Source organism: Perna viridis, chromosome 1 (assembly GCF_037379345.1).
Source record: "Perna viridis isolate PV_CMFRI_1.1 ecotype Kerala chromosome 1, ASM3737934v1, whole genome shotgun sequence".
In the NCBI taxonomy this organism is placed as follows: domain Eukaryota; kingdom Metazoa; phylum Mollusca; class Bivalvia; order Mytilida; family Mytilidae; genus Perna; species Perna viridis.
Genome location: NC_142445.1, coordinates 2,633,557 through 2,650,859, shown reverse-complemented (window position 1 = coordinate 2,650,859; position 17,303 = coordinate 2,633,557). Strand labels below are relative to the sequence as shown.

The 17,303-nt window shown below is 30.7% G+C and overlaps 1 protein-coding gene across 6 annotated transcripts in view; it reads left to right on the top strand.

Annotated features, from left to right (window-relative positions):
* The window catches only part of LOC148626849 (ras-related protein Rab-23-like), a 28,147-nt gene that overhangs the window by 367 nt on the left and 10,477 nt on the right, over positions 1 to 17,303 (top strand). The window contains exons 2-6 of one of the 6 annotated variants that reach the window (XM_088548691.1): positions 6,344 to 6,400; positions 11,035 to 11,077; positions 13,560 to 13,631; positions 14,154 to 14,542; positions 15,293 to 15,378. In XM_088548691.1, coding sequence (XP_088404817.1) covers positions 14,388 to 14,542; positions 15,293 to 15,378 — 241 coding nt within the window. In that variant the 5' untranslated portion in view covers positions 6,344 to 6,400; positions 11,035 to 11,077; positions 13,560 to 13,631; positions 14,154 to 14,387. Of the gene's footprint in view, positions 1 to 6,343; positions 6,401 to 9,421; positions 9,511 to 9,541; positions 9,644 to 11,034; positions 11,078 to 12,125; positions 12,532 to 13,559; positions 13,632 to 14,153; positions 14,543 to 15,292; positions 15,379 to 17,303 lie in introns of those variants that run through there. The other 5 variants (XM_088548779.1, XM_088548875.1, XM_088548953.1 and 2 more) reach the window with 5 other exon arrangements.

The following is a 17,303-nucleotide window of genomic DNA, read 5'->3' as shown; positions in this document are numbered from 1 at the left end:
TGATCTGTCCTCGTCTCCTTATGGTAAGGACCCCAGTCTCTTTTATAAAACTTTCTAGAGAGCCTGCACATACTATACTTGGCGTCACATAAATAACATACTGTTAAAATTTGAATAAAAATATTTTCTACGACTTTATTGACACCTACCGTTGTTTAAATTGTCTTAAATGACTTGCTCATTCGTTTAGCCAAACGGCTTCTCCCTAAACATTGAATTGTTAAATTCCGGTCAGATTTTAATTCTCGGTGCCAATATTTACATTGTAAAAAGTCAGCCATGTTTACAGTGATCGGGTTGCTAGGAGATGTTGTTTACATTTAAATGGTTTGTCCAAAAACCGAAGAACCCAGAATGCATTTCGGCGTTATTTCGGATATCTCGGATTTATTTTACGCGAACAACGTACAATACCGAGATGTTGATCAAGCAGACGATTGTCACCGGAGTTCGACGGGAACTTACGAACTTTGTTTGTAGACAAATCGTCCCGTAGAAACCAACATGGCGGATATTAGTATGGGATTTTCCCGTAAGGATTTGTTACGCATGATTTAAGCTAATAAGCGACTTGTTTAGGGAGAAGCTTTTGGCTAAAGGAATGAGCAAGTCATTTAAGACAATTTAAACGACGGTAGGTGTCAATAAAGTCGTAGAAAATATTTTTATTCAAATTTTAACAGTATGTTATTTATGTGACGCCGAGTATAACATGTGATAAAATCATTCCTTTAAAACTGGAGATTTAGTTTGAAAACTGGAGGTTTTTTATCAGTGTTTTTTTTCGCGGCATAACAAGTCAAGTATGTGTAAAACTTAAGGAAAACCTTGCATTAAGTCTATTTCCATGAGAAAAAAATGCTGAATACTCAATATGAATAGTTGGAATGACCCTTTTGATGGATTAACACTTGAAAATTTAATGATTTTATTTATTAATGCAGTGTGGGAAATCACCACTCGCCAGCTCGCCAAATACGAGTATATGTGTAATTTGGTGAGTTCTCATTAGCTTACACTCGTCAATTTGGCGACAGTCATTTGATTGGCGAGTTCCAAGGGAGGTTAACCAGCCAACAGGTTATTTAGTTAAACATCCCTTAACAACATACATTAAAAACATGTTCCCTAAATTTTAAGAAGTTTAGCTTTAGATCTAATATGTCATGTGAATTTTGGCATGATATGCACAATTTTATTGATGTAAAGCATTGTTTACGATATGCCATTTTAATTTCCGGTAAACGGGATGTGCCAAAACCTATGCGACGGTCTCGATCTCGAATTAGTATTCAAACAAACTTATCTTGGTAATTTATGTTATGTTACCTTAAATTATTTGTTTATTGTCAAAATAAAAATGAACAAGAAGCAATGGTAAACATTTTCTTGTTTCATAATGATGAGTCTGTTGAAATATAATTTTATTTTTTAAATATGAGTTCAGAAATGGAGTACTTATTGTACATGATAAACTTCAATAGGAGCAAATATTTTTGATAAATTTAAAAACAAATGAAAAGATAATCGAAGAAAGAAAAAGAAAGCAGAAGATAGTCAAATCCAAGAGAAAACAGATGATAGTACAGACAAAAAAAAAAACCCAAAAATTTTGCTAGTTGAATTTCTATTTGGCTAGCAAGTTCAATATTCCACTAGCCAGAATGGCTAGTTGGGGGAAAAAATGGTTTCCCACACTGTTAATGACAATATTTACATAACAATAATATGATAAACATAAATAACTTTTAATTTAAAAGTGTTATCATTACTTTATAGCTACTATTAATTAAATAATTTTCATTTAAAATTGTCACTACAATAGCTACTATTGCATAAATATGCATCAAAATGATTTCATTTCAAATAGTCATTACTGGCTTGGCACCACTTTAACTTTGACTTCCATGCAGCATTGAATTTGGAATAGTACTTTGCTTTCTTGGCAGGAGGTGCTGAAATTAAAATTTTATGTTTCAGCATTTTGACGGTTGATGAGAGTGCTCCAAATTGAAAAAATCACATAGTTCCTCCATTGACTTGGATAAAAATTGTTTAATCATTTAAGCGTGTGCTACTTAAAGCTTGGTATAGTTTTCAATCATCTCCAGTTGTTATATAATCATCACACCTTTTAAATTACATCTCGTCGATAACCACTAAAGCTCTAAATTACTGTTTATGACCCTAATTAACATGTTCACCTGTCTACCTGAGATCAACAGGAAATGTCGTTATTCGATCCCTTCGTTTTTTTTCCTTCAGTAAATAAAAAAATGGTGTTCGAAATTTGTTTATGATTTAAAGTTCGGAAAGTGGTAGATTTTCTGTTTCAGTGGTAGAACAGTAGGAAGGTTCTAATTCCGGTAAAATTGGACTACTGCCGTTAGGTTCACATGTATGCCTGCATCAACAGTAGAGGAAAGAAGCAATTTCTGCGAATTCACAACTTCACAAGTTCTTTCTAATGTCTGTTTTAGACTAGTCAGGGATCTCCATGGATCAAAATGAACTCATGGCTCACTCTCCCGTTGGACAAATTTTCATTGTGGCGTGTGTCCTTTCACACAGAAAAAAAATTGCCAAAGAAAGTATGATAAGGTTGAATGAGACTTATTTAATAGCACAAGCTACATGTACAACATAGAAATTAACAATGAACAATGGTGCATCTTTCTGTCTGTATTGTCTAACTAAATGATACCAAGGTGAAGTTTTCTCTTCCCTAGGCTTGATCTTTAATCCACAGCTCTAGAGAAGTTGAAATCTTCGGCAGGTGTGGTTGTTTGTTGATACCATTGCACAAAATAATACCATAATATGGAGTAGGCATTGCCTAAATCAGCGAGCACAGTGAGCTTTACCATACATGTACTGTCTGTGTGAGACTGTTAAAAATAATAAAGGACATTACAAAGAGAGGGGGGTCAACCCGAATGAAAATTTTTGCTTCGCAAGTGCAATATTTTTATTTATATTTAAGCAGCAAGCTAAGTAAATATTTCTTTTGAAAATCTGTCTTGTTAATTAATGGTTTTTTTTTTTTTTTTTCAATAAATGAATAACGTGAACAATTTTTTTCCCAAAAATTCCAACTTCATACCCCCCTTTCTCCTCGCTCTCAAAATGGTTAATAACTTTATAGCACTTCGCAATACTTTACATTTTTATCCCTTAAGGGCATCTCTAGCAACATCCATTTCCTCAGTTTTGGCCGGTCAGATCAATCTATACAGATACTGGAAATATTACAGTTCTCCACGGATGTTGGGAATATTTTACATATATCATGTGACGTAAAAAAAATTCAGACAGCTGCAAATTCCAAACAAGAAAATGATTGCCTTTCCTATCTTAGAAAAGCTATGCTTTGATTTTGATAATATAATCAGAGTTATATTTTTTTCCAAGGCGGGTTAGGTTCTTGGCAACAGCAACAGTGGAACAGCGGAGAAACATGTACGTACAACCACGCGTTTCCCTAAGTTTTTATAAACATAACATTCACTTCTTTAAATAAGTAAAACAAATTAGAAAAAGACTTGAAAACTATAAGAAAAGATGAATTTATTTTTACTGAAAAGTAATCTTGACCTATATATTTTTATTTGTTTGATTGAAAGAAATGATGAATTTTCTCTATAAGGACAGTCACTTTTTGTTACTTCCGGGACATGACTTTTTTCATTAGTATATGGGGAACCTTAAGGGAAATTTAGAAAGTACACATAATAACGACAGAGCTCACAGCATTTCGCAGCGCTCGCTATTACAAGCTTCTTTATAATTTAACCACAAGAACTTAGACAATTGTACATCGTTTTCATCTGAATCTGTGTTATTAAACAATTTTTTAGAGCTTTGGGAGTCAATCCATCACCCTTTCGAAAAAGTCTGGCAAATTAGATTGCTTTTCTGCATCAGATAAATGCGGAGATCATTAAGACATTGTTGTATAAAAGATCATATTCCCCCCCCTCTCCTTTCACATCAATCTTTCTCAAATTTTATTTAACTCTTGATACTTTCTATATTTTATTAAATGTAAAGTTATTAAATTTTAATCATTAAAAACAATAGAAATCATTCAGCTTATTTGAATCTTATTGATATTACAGACAGTTATAATCACAAATTTGACCGATCTGAGATTTGTTTACGCACGTGTTTCACTTCCTGACACATTAACACCCTCTTCTCTTTGACAGTCTTTTTCTGATAACAGAATACCATTTAAGATGTTCATGAAGTCATAACTCGTAACAATACTTAATACAACACAGTTTGCCTCATTGAAACATAGAAACTAAATTCGAGACTAAGCTGATTAAAGGTTTAAATTTTTCTTTAGACAATCCTCATGTTGTGGTTCCTCATGATACAATTTAATGTCATCAGCAAAGAGTTTTGCAGTAAAGCTAACAAGATCATGCATATCATTCAAGTTAAATTATGTGGTGTTATTACCTAAATCTTAAAGAAATCAGAACAAAAAGGGCCAAACACACTTTTTGGGGTTTTTATCATTCAGCATCAAATACCTTATGTTGCCAGTTCATTACCTGAACTTCCCAACTATTGCTGAACTCTACACAAAAGTATAGTCCAAATGTAATTACTTTAATATCATTTTATACCTCTTATATATCCAGTAAATATGTTTCTGGCAATTATTTAGCTCAATAATATTCTTTTGTTTCTGCAAATGAAATTAAGAACTGGTTTTCAAATCAACTGAAGATTTGAGGGACTCCTTTTTGGCTTTGAAATATATTTAGTGATAAGTTTGCATTTAGAAAATTAAGTTCTTGCAGTGATGTGTCAAGAAGTATTAAATGTGTTGAGCATGTTCCATTTTACACATTAATCAGTAAAAATCTCCATTCTATCATTAATACTTTACCAATTAATAAACAGGAAGTGAATAACCAGTAAAATTGGCAGGAAAATTCAAATTGATAAAAGGTGTCAAATTTTTTAAAATCTCATGTTCATCAAGGAAATTATTTTCTTAAGCAGAATTTGGTTTCATTTAATTTTGATTTCTGTGCAGGATAAATACACTGTTAATATAGTTATTGAATGTAAATGCACACTAACTTTTGGGCAGGTTTCTTAAAATTTGGGAAAAAGGTGGAATTAAACATAATTTGTAAAAGTATGTGAATTTGGATTCTGTTTAAATATTGATTTCAATTTATACTTAGAAATTTGAAGTATTGGTTGACATTCAGTTTATAGCCAATATACACATGTAGGTATTAAGAAAAAAACAATTCTAAATAATATGAAAAATGCAATGTATGATCACAACTTTAATTTACATAAAGTATTCTTAGAAATTTTGTTCATCCTACAATTTTCACAAGAATAAAAAACCAGCACTTTGATAAGAAGACTTGCGTTAGAGTGTATTGATCTCTTGGAAATTGTACTACAAGGTTCCATGCAGCTAAAGGGAAGTTGTTTTTCAATTTTTTTTAGGGGGGGGGGGCAGATATGACTAAGTGTTCCTAGATTGTGGCCAAAACAAGCTTTGTATACAATATAAGTGTACAAATCTCTATGGAACTCCTCCAACAGATTTCATACCACAAAGGTCAAATTGGGATTGATTTTTTGGTTATAACCATAACCCATATAACCCATTATGAGGCATTTGGAATCTGGGATCAAAAATGAACATTTTCTAGTTTTTTGTCAATAACTTGAGTAAAATTGTATGGATGTCAATTAAATCTTACTACTACATGTAGGTCAATACCACAAACAGAAAAGTTGGGTTTAATTATAGGAGTTATAGCACTACCATTAAGGAATTTGGAGGCAAGTACAAGTAGGTAAAAAAAATACTTTCGAGAGTAAAAGTGTACTACTAGGTTCCAGGAAGGTTGGAATCAATTTAGGACTTTAATTGTTTTGTGAGTAAATGGTTGGATGTCACACATGGATAAATTCTGGAAAAACCATGTTAAATAAGTTTTAACTACAAAACATGTAGCAGTAATCAAATACAATTTTATGACTATTTTACTTGCCAGTTCGTCCTGTTTGTTTTTCTGCATGCACTTTTTAGAACTTTTGTGATTTGTTCTACATCTATTGTCCTTTTGGTCTTTTTAGCATTGTTTTGACTACAGATTTACCTGATTTTAGGTATTGCTACTTTGTGTTTTTAAGCTATAAAAAACACCTTAATGCTGATCTTACATGTCATTTGTATGGGTCATATACCTGTATTTAAACAAATTTTAGGCCTAAATTAGGCAAAGTACATTTTTGTAAGTGTGAGTTAAATATTTATTCAGACTTTTGATGTAAATCAAACTTATATTAATTGTAGGACAGGAAGTCACAGGACAAAAAGTTGCATACTAGGAGTCACAAAGTTTTAATTGAGGTAGGGACAAAAGGTCACAAGACAAAAAAAGTCACATTTTATATAAAAGAAGTAGTAAAGGTTGAAGAATGGAATTGATGTTTTGTTTTGTTTTTGTGTTTTTTTTCCAAAGGTCTCATTCTAAAGTTTTTTTTTCCGAAAGTCTCCTTCTAAAGTTTTTTTGTTTTTTTTCAAATATATTTCAAAGCCATATTACATATTTATTTTTAAAATAAAAATTTGGGGAAAGACTAATTTTTACTCACAGATTTATACATTTACAAACAATGTATTTTGACTCTGTTTATACATGTATATAGGTTTCACCCTGTCTGTCTGAATTGTTTCCTAGCATCTTAGAGCATTCTTACGAAACTCTGTGGGATTTAATATAACCACATGGAGATGTGCATATTGTCAGGAATTAATGTGTGGACAAAAATTGTAGATATGACAACTGTTGAACTTAGGTGTTTTTCAGCATAACTTGGTCTCATGCATTGTCCACAACCCTCCTCAGAGACTTGCAGGATTGTTATAACTCTTAATGGGGTGTTAAATTACCATATTGGAATATGCATATTGTCAGTAATTTATGTCTGGGGAAAAATTGTAGAAGTGATGGCTGTTTGAACTTAACCATTGTGGCACCTTTTATATTGCAAGAGTATAATCTGGTAATAACCTAACAACAATAATGCAGCTTCATGACATGTGGCAAACAAGTACCCTGGTACATCAATTAGTTAATGAGAAAATTAACCCTTATTATTCTTTGGATTGATGTACATCCAAGTAATATCTTTTTTTGTGCATCATTTGTTGAATTAAGTCTTAATACATCTCTGTGTTCACAATCCCTTATTATCTCTTATTGTTTGGCCAGCTGTATTTTTTTTGTAAAACACCTTTGATTTTTGAAAGTTGGTTGGTCTTTTCTAAGAAGTCAATGAATAAAAATAAGTCCAATTGTCACACAGCAATATGCTAAATAACCACCTTTTGTGAGAAAACACTGCATGTTTAGCATGTTTGCTTTAGACATCCTGGCTGTTTATTGTGAATGATAAAGATGTTCTGGATGACCTGGCCTTAAAAAAATGTCCATGCCCCCAATTGCTTAATCAATGTTGATGAAACTTTATATAGGAAAATATGGCATCATTTGTAGATATTTGTTTATGAAGGAATATAACTATTGTTGGAGAATCAAAACAGAAATAATCCAACTTGAAGGTAATCCATTTGAATCAGGCAATAATCTCTTTGTTAGCTTTCTCACAGTATTTCTAATTGTAGTTACATTTACTTCCTGTTCCATGGGTTCTAGATTATCACATTCACTTCCATAGTAAAAGAGTTAATGAAGTATCAAAATGTTAGCCAACAGGCAGTTTAGATCAGTTTTTTATTACCAATTTTAGATCAAAGATCAGAATTAATATGGCAGTCGCCATAGCATTTAGATTCGTAAGGCATGATAGCATCTGCAATCATCTGCCGAATGAAAATAGTCTCATTGACATACCCCATTAAGGTTCAAATGCATAGTAAGGTGCACTTCATAGGTATTTCTCATATATCAAATTTAATTCCATGTTATTTACGCCAATAAACAAATTTACATGAACTGCAATTGCTGATTAATTTGGTTTTAAAATAGTTTACCTCCTACCTCTTATCAGAACCTGTTTATTTCTATGCACCAGTCGTTCAGTGTCGATTTATTTTTAGATGCATTATAAACCATTTGTTGTTTAGCTAGATAAGAAAACCCTGCAAGATTATAAATAGTCATCAAACATAGAATTGAAATATAAAGAGGAATGCTGAGTACCAATTGGAAGAGCTGTCTTTGGATATTTCATGCAGGCCCTGGCTGATTAAAATGGGCAGTGGTTCCAATAAAAAATACTTATAAATATAAAAGAAACGCGTCTATTATTTGCTGCTCATCTTTTGGCCCAATTTTCAACAAAAGGATAGCATAACCCAGAAACCATCCTGACGTATCACCCACTGTATCTTGTATTTTTATTACGCTTATTTGTGACATCGGAAGCCTGGATCAAGGTGACAAATAAATAATGAAACTTTGCATAGAAGATAGCATTGGGATTTCTTTTTAATAATAAAACAAAGAGTTCAATATTAACCATTTCAAAAGCAATCTTTGTTAGAATCATGCAAATTTTGTAATATGTGATACACCCAAAAAAAGGCTACATATTTTGATTTTTTTAATTTAGTTGTTTATGGGTCTTTATTATGAAATGTACAATTAATAATTCCAATCTGTCTGTTCTTTAGAAATAATTCACATAAAAATTCCAATACCGGTAGTTTCTATTTTATTTCAGTGTCATTTACGGAGTTGTATCCATGAATTTTGAATTCTACAGTACGTTCCATATAATTTTTGTCTCCTAAGAACAAGAGTATATGAAAAACCATGTGTCACTTTCTGTTTACCATAACATTTTCAACAAAATTTAGCAATTCAACAAGATAAATATATGTACAAATATAGGCTTTCCAATCATGAATCACATTTTGCATGATTCTTTTCTGGATTTCTACTTAAAACAGTAATTTGAACCCTGTACTTTCCTTTTATCCCATACTTTTGCTTGAGGTGTAAAATTTCAAACAATTGATATAACTTGATCCAGTACATGAGTACTTTGATTTGTATATAAGTATGAATTATATACTGGTACATGTGCTAAATGCCATCATTGATTTGTTGTTATGTCCTTGTGAGGTGGGTTAACACTATACTATAGTACATTTAGTCAAAACTGTTTAGGAAGGGTCAAAGACAGAAGTAAGGATTACAAAATAAACTTATAACTTTAAGTAATGTTTAATTTATCTCTTGTTATTAACAATTGATGCCAGTGATGGTATTCCTTCTCTTATCTTATTTAATATCATGTTAATAAATTTTTATATCAAGATGTTCCATGTATAAATTAAGGTATCATTTTTCAAATAAATTGGATTATAATTTATTTACCTGTTTAAACAGGTAAGGTGCCTTAATTATCAGATGAATTATTTATTAGATTTTGTTATTCCCTAATGATGTATGAAAGAAATGAGTTTTGTTTGATTTAATCAGGATTAGAGTAAGTTCTTTGAGTAGTAAAGAGAATTTTCCTCGTTAAGTTCTGCAGTTACATGAAGTGAAGTAATAATCTGTTGTGGATTATTTCATCTCAAGATATTTTGAGTACTATTATTCTAAAAACTACATTGAAGGTAGGATCTACATGTATAAATTTAACTTTGTATAGTTGTCTAAGATATGATCATTTAATTGTCTGTTATAAAATTAGAGAAAACTCATAACTTAAGTATATTATATATAAACATGCAAACAGAGCTTTTTACACAATTTTGTAAAGTAGACCTTTAGGCAAGAATTTGTAGCAATACAGGAAAAGCCTTGGAAAAAACTGTAAGTCTTAATTTTATTATTCAAAAAGTAGTTATTTCTTGACAATGAATCTTTTCCAATATAACAGCTATATATATACAAACATGGCTGTTCAGTAAGATAGGTTTCAGGCTACATAAACATAAAAAAAACTTATCAGTACAATGTCCAAAATAATAACTGTATGTCAGCAGATAAATAATTACCATGTCAGAAAACAAGTGACCTTTTCAATAATTGTTGACAATTGTAGTTGTGGGTTGACATGTGGGGTGGTCTTAAGCCATATCTTACACTTGTGGCCTTTAATCATTTCAATGAATAGAAATCTCTGAAGCAAGTATGATTGAATAAGATTAACTTGATTAAGGTTGGGAAATTGAATTTTGGAATTGCTGTAAAACATATCATACCGGTATATGTATATATGTATATACACACACTGTACATGTATATGTACCATTCTGACACTGAAATTGGTTCTACCATCACTGTAAGTTGTGACAGTTTCAAGCATACTTTACTGGTTATAAACATGTAATGACAAGCATGTATTAGTTAGGAACCAAATGATAACTATTTAGTATTACTTTGCATAAAAACAAGACAGTGTTTCATGTTGTCAGAGAATATAAAGATGGAACAAATGTGTTGTTTATATCAACTTCAAAGGATAAAGGTAATTGTTGATCACACCATGATAAAAACCATTACTTTAACCAACTATAAACTTTCTTTTAATGCTTTTAGTGTTAAAAAGCTGCAATAAATTTGTTGGATCCTGTTTTTAATAGGGATTTATAATTGTCTCCCTTTACCTTTATGGAATCAGGTTCACTTTAATCTCATTATATTGAAAGTTTTCTTAACATGTCCTACATGTTAGTCTGTCTAATCATAGTATTCTGTGTTTTTTTGTTTGGGAAACTGTACAAGTGATGCAATAATTTAAAATTTTAATTATTTGTTTTCATGTCAGATAGTGTTTAATAGTGTGAGTTCTCTAAAACAAAATATCAATATTAATGTATGTGGTCACTCTTGATTGATTTCCTGGTAGGAGCAGTTATTGATAATACATGTCACTCAGACCTAATATTGATAAAAATATGACATTTATATTATCAAGGAACACTAGTTTTATTACATATATATGATGTTTATTTAGTTCTTATATTAGTATATGATTTTATTTCTTATTTTATTATTTTAGGAGTTGATAATAAGAAGCATTAGTGATCAACAATTACTAAAAGGTAAGATTGTGTGACAGTATCATTTTAAAAATTCAGAAATCTTTTTATAAATAATTAATGTATGTATTTTTTGTATTAAGTAGTAAATGGAATAATTTTATTACACCCTAAAAAGCTATGGTCAACAACATTGAACAGAATTAATTTATAAACAAATAAATGGCACATTGTTTACACATACATTACAAATTCTGAATCAATAGACACACAAAAAAAAACAGTTTACTTTTTGTAATGAGCTTAACCCTTCATCACAGTCGTTAATTGAAATTTGGAAAAAAAATACCCCTTTCTGAGAATAAGATTACTAATATCTTTTTTGAAAGCATTTGTGACAACACAATTCTATAGTAAACTGATTTAAAAAGCACTTAACATTGAGGTGATTGACTAAAGTACTAGGAAGATGTCTATTAATTTATCACTGTGTTACTGATGCAAGAATAATTTTTTTATGTAATAATTTCTGCATCAACTAACAGCTGTACTTTACACAAGTAATTTGGTCTCAAACATAATGATCAATATTTTTAAATAAACATTCCCACCATTTTGGCTGAAAATGATTGAATTTCATACCTAACGGTAGATTATTTGTTTAGTATTAACGATTCCATCTTTTGCTTGAGTAGATAAAGTTAATCAAAGTTTTGTTGTATCTTGAGTAATGGGTCAGGAATTAACTCCTCAATAGAGAGACTTAAATTATGGAGATATTCTAATCACAGATAGATTGTATAAAGTTAAAATATAATCACAGTCAAACAATATATCTATCTTAGATTTCAAATTTGATTGGAAATACACCAAGTAGTGATAAACTTTTAAACACTAGTCTCCAATGTAAGGGTCTTAGGCAATATAATCTAAAAAGATCCTCCTTTCTGCAAAGATTGTCTCTGTGACTAGAAACTTATAATATGTAAAATTCTCGGTCTTCTAACGTTGGACCCTTGTCTGTTAGTACCAGATTAGGTTGAATAGTAGCAATCAATGATGATAATACCCATACCAAATACCTCTGTTGATAAAACACAACTTGCCATTTAAAGTCTCTTTTTGTGCTTTTGTTGTTGTGGTATCTGAACCATCAGGTCTTCAGTGCTCATAAATATTGTGGTTGTGAAAGGACTCTTGGTTTGATGACAAACAATGACACTGGTACCTGGTGTTAATTTAATTCATGGATATTTATCAGACATTACTTTATTATTGTTTACTTATGAAGGAATATTGGTGATTGGAATACCTTTGTTCAGGTGTAGTTGGAGGTGATTGGAATACCTTTGTTCAGGTGTAGTTGGAATGTTATCCAATTATAACACATGGTTGTGAACTGGTAAAATGAAAATTAAATCATTTAAGAACTTTGACTTTGGATGATGCACATTTATGTAGTATATTCTTTGTGAAATTTCATAGATTTGTTAACTTTCTTGTGTTATGTCATACAGGTAAGTTTTGTTTTTATTCAGATTTGTTTATAACTGATAACAATATAACAATTGATTCCTGGTTCACAATGTACTGCTGGTTGAAGATATCTATGTAAATTTGATCAAATCTTGTCAGAGAAGCATGTGTATTTTTTTAGAAATCTGTTTCAGTAAGCATTAGCAGTAATGGTGACAGCTAATATCAGGAATTAGAAAACCCACTTCTACAAAAACATAGTTGCCTATAAAAGAATTTATGAGGCAGATGACTTTTGGTGCTTCAAACTGCACTCATTTTGCAAGAGATTTTAATGCTAGAGTAGTGAATGACTTCCATTAAATATTTGATGGACATGATATATATAGTTTATGTCCATTGTATATCTATCCAAGTTCTCTATACTGGATGTTTCAGTTTGTAATCACTGTTTATTGAAGTTTTTATTAAACTTCACATGAACTGATTCAGGAAAATCCTTATACATTGTACTTATTTATTTATTTAGTTATTTATTTGCAAAGCTTAATATAAAAATAACTATCCTATTCTGTAAATAATTTGCTTAGTTTTTATGTTTACATTTGTTAGAGGCTTGCATTATCTGCTTAATCATGGTCAAAGGGCCTGGAAGGGTGGGTATTAACTACATAACTGGATATCAGGGTAGATAAAAGTCATTAAATAGATGTAAAGATTTCCTCTTAAGGGTGTCTATGGTTTAAATAACCATACTAGTAATACAAGTAGTCAAATCAATTAGTAATTCCTTGGTAAACAAGTAATAAAGAACAATGTTATAATAAAATGGACATCATGCTATTACAAGGAATCCCATTAATGTATATTGGAGACTTCATATTGCATAATTGGTTGATGTTTGGGAGTTTTAAAGTTTGGATGATTGTATATACCTGACTCAGCACTGATATTTAATATCATTTCCAACTAATTCAAAAAGAGAAATATATTTAAATGAATGGCTAATTTGTGTCCATTGTGAGTTCTTTATTAAAGCTGATTAACAAAACATGCTTTTTCTTGTTAGTTAAGTTTAAGTGCTCTAAGAATTGAATACACAAGGAAGGCAATACACAATGGAAGGAAGGCAATACACAATGTAAGCCTTAATCTGTTTATGTAAATAAGAAATATATAATACATTACCTTATAACAGACTTAATCATGAAATATGAAGACAAGATTTGTTTTGAAAAGGTACTTAACTGCTTTTTGTTGAGCACAAAGAGTATTATCGGAAAATGAAACTGAAATTTGGCTAATAGTATTGGTTTGGGTAGGATATGGATTTTTTTACCATAATGAATAGGCAAATTGATTTACAGTTAGAGGATATTGAACACTAAACAGGTATTTGATGGAGATAGTGGGAGACCGTGACATTGATAAAAGAGTTCATAGAGAATTAAAGTGAAAGTTCTGTATTGAACACTTTGTATATACCTGTAATGAGATGACTTTTAAATTTGTATACAGTACTCAAACAGAATAGGTAGGATAAATAACTTCCGATACACAGAATGGATGTGTAATGTCAACATTACATTTGTCACAAAGGGTTATTGGTGCATCTAACTCGCTGGTAACAATGTATTGCATGTGTTGGTCTTTCTATTTTCAGGTTTTCAGAAGAAATCAAGTAAAGTGACCTTAAGACAGGCTGATTGAGTACTTGGAGGACAAGTTTTTTGTTGTTACTGTGTTCATTCGGAGAATGTGACACTGATTTTGGTGCAAAAATATTTTTGGATAGATTTACTTTAGTTACCAACAGACTTCAGATATGAATTAATGGAAAACTATTCTTGTTAGATATTTGTAAAGGAATTTATTATTACAATGACTTTTTGGTAAGATGAGAGAAGAAGAATTTGAAACGGCGATCAAGGTAGTCGTAGTGGGGAATGGGGCGGTGGGGAAGTCTAGTATGATACAGCGTTACTGCAAGGGAATATTCACCAAGGATTATAAGAAAACTATTGGAGTGGACTTCTTAGAGAGACAGATAGAGTAAGTCAAATATATACATGTTTTTGTCTGATAAATTAAACATTGACATATACCTTAATATATGTAGTGTAGATTCAACTATGTTACTTTTTTTCTATTACATGTATATACTTTATGACAATTTATATTTTCTTCAATTTTAGGGACAGTTTCATGAAATCTTAGTTGTACCTTCCTCTGTTTTCTTAAGTAGCTGTCTTTGTAAGAATCATGCAAAATCTGAAAAATGTGATAATCCCCAGAAAAGGCTACATATTTTTATTTTTGAAATTAAGTTGTTTTGTGGGTCTTTACTATGAAATGTGTAATTATTCATTAAAATCTGCCTGCTCTTAGGTGATAATCAACATTGAAAATACAGTAGATTCTATTGTATTTGAGTGCCATTTACAGAGTTATCTCCCTTAATTTTGAAATCAACAGTGCATTCTATGTAATTTTTATCTCCTAAGAGCACGGGTTATATTAAAAACCACATGTTTATTTCTGTTTACTATGACATTTCAAACAAAATATCAAAAATAAAAATATGTAGGCTTTTTACCCATGAATCACATTTTTAGCATGATCCTCAGTTGGAGTGCTACTGAAAGTGTCATTATACATCAGTGCTCTCTGGTTGACTTTGAAGTTTATTTATGAAGGTTTATGAACTGTGGAAGACTTGTGATTAAAATAATAAGCCGAATATCTAAAACTGCAACATACTGTTTAATTCAAAGAAATACTAATTTGATTTGAATATTTTAGGGTTAATAATGAGGATGTACGATTAATGTTATGGGATACAGCAGGACAGGAAGAATTTGATGCTATCACTAAGGCATATTACAGAGGTAAAGTCTGAGAATTAATTAGTGTGTCAGTATTATCTTGTTTATATATTTGAATTGATAAAGTTCAGTACAGAGACATACCATGACTGATCACCATCATAGTGGTGTACCACTCAGAGAGTTATACCCAATAACATTATTATTCCATAAGATTTCTTACAAATACTGTTTGGAAGTTGTTCGGCATGATATACTATTCAAAATTTTAAAAATAGGTGAATTATTCTTTCAACAAAAAAAATTGTGTGTTACCACTAACAGAGTTGTATACCACTTTGTCAGTTATCTTTCATGGTATGTCTCTTTTACTCCATAATCCCACTTAGTCAGTTATCTGTCATGGTATGTCTCTTTTACTCCTTAATCAAAACTTGTCAGTTATCTATCATGGTATGTCTCTTTCACTCCATAATCCCCACTTGCAGAAACTGTTGTTTTTTGTAATGACACTATCTATATAATATCCTGCAAAAGATTTTTTGAACCAAACTTATTTTCAGTAGCATTGGCTACTTGCAGTACTTGGCTTTGTAAAGCTTATTTCCAGTAAATTTCCTGTCCAGTCCTTGAAACAATTTAATGGATTGTTGATTAATTACTGATGTCAGATGACTGATCTGATTGTAGTTTGTTGTATTCAATTAAAGATGATCATAAACTATTTTTTATTGAAATGAATCAAATGACTTAGTTATGATTTAATGTACATTCATGCTTTACATTTTACAAAACGAATATAAAACAAAAGTAATTCAAATTTATTTCTAAACTTTATATTACATGTACCTGATATTTATGTGATTAAAAAAAATAGTCAAAAATGTACAATCCAATTGGAAGTCATTTGATCATCCATTTAAGGAATCAGTTTGATATGTTGATGATGTTCCATGGATTGGTTCAGGTACTCTGGTTTTACCCTGACTAAGCTCATATAGGACTTATAACTTTTGATGCAGATTCTAGAATTACTGCTTTAATACTTAATGAAAGCATATGCATAAAGAAGTTTATGAAATTAGAAAATAAAATGCTTCCTTTGCCTTTGTCTAAAACTGTTCACAGGTTTCATTGTATGATATAATAGGAATATCAACATGGAATAGTCACAATATTAGGATTACTTTATGTTTATGAATTCTAAGGCTGAAAAGGTGTATTGAAATGCTTCAATCACAGATGTTTAAAAACCCATGGATCATAATTCTTACTTAAGAATAGTTCAGTGTTTAAACCATTCACTTAAGAAGGCTGGGTCAATTTAAACAATTTAACAATCCTAATAACTTTATGCTGATAATACTTGTGGTATCTGGTTTCTTCTTAATTCAACTGAAAATGGATGTTTTGGTAAGGTATAATTGAACTAAGAAAACATCCAAGATTTTCACCAGACTAGGATTTTTAAATCAATTTCTATTACTGCAGCTTTTACCAATGTATGAGTCCTGTAGTAGACACATTAAAAACAAATTTCATCAAATATGATTTTCAATTGTAGTGAGTTAACCAATTGAGTATAAGGGTTTGATGGAATTTGTTCAAGCATTGCAAACTACTGAGGCATTTCTTAGTATTTAATCCTAACTGAACAATTTGTAAGATAAAATACCATTATCATTTCATATTGTTTGCAGTTTGTTTATAACTGTAGATGTGATATTATATTCAGTTTACTTTGATCTCTCTCTGTACTGGATTTAAAATGTAGTTCAAATTTTGAAGATTCACATGAGAAGTAGGAGGTGCAGTATTTACCTACCATTTCTCATATAAAATACATTTACTGTTTCTGAATCAGAAATCAAGAGTGAAATATATGGACCAATTTATTTTCTATACCAGTATTTAGTAAACGTTAGTTGTCAGGTGAAGTTCAAAACTTTTGTTAAATTTTCTTATGTATGAATTTCTAAATGCTTTCA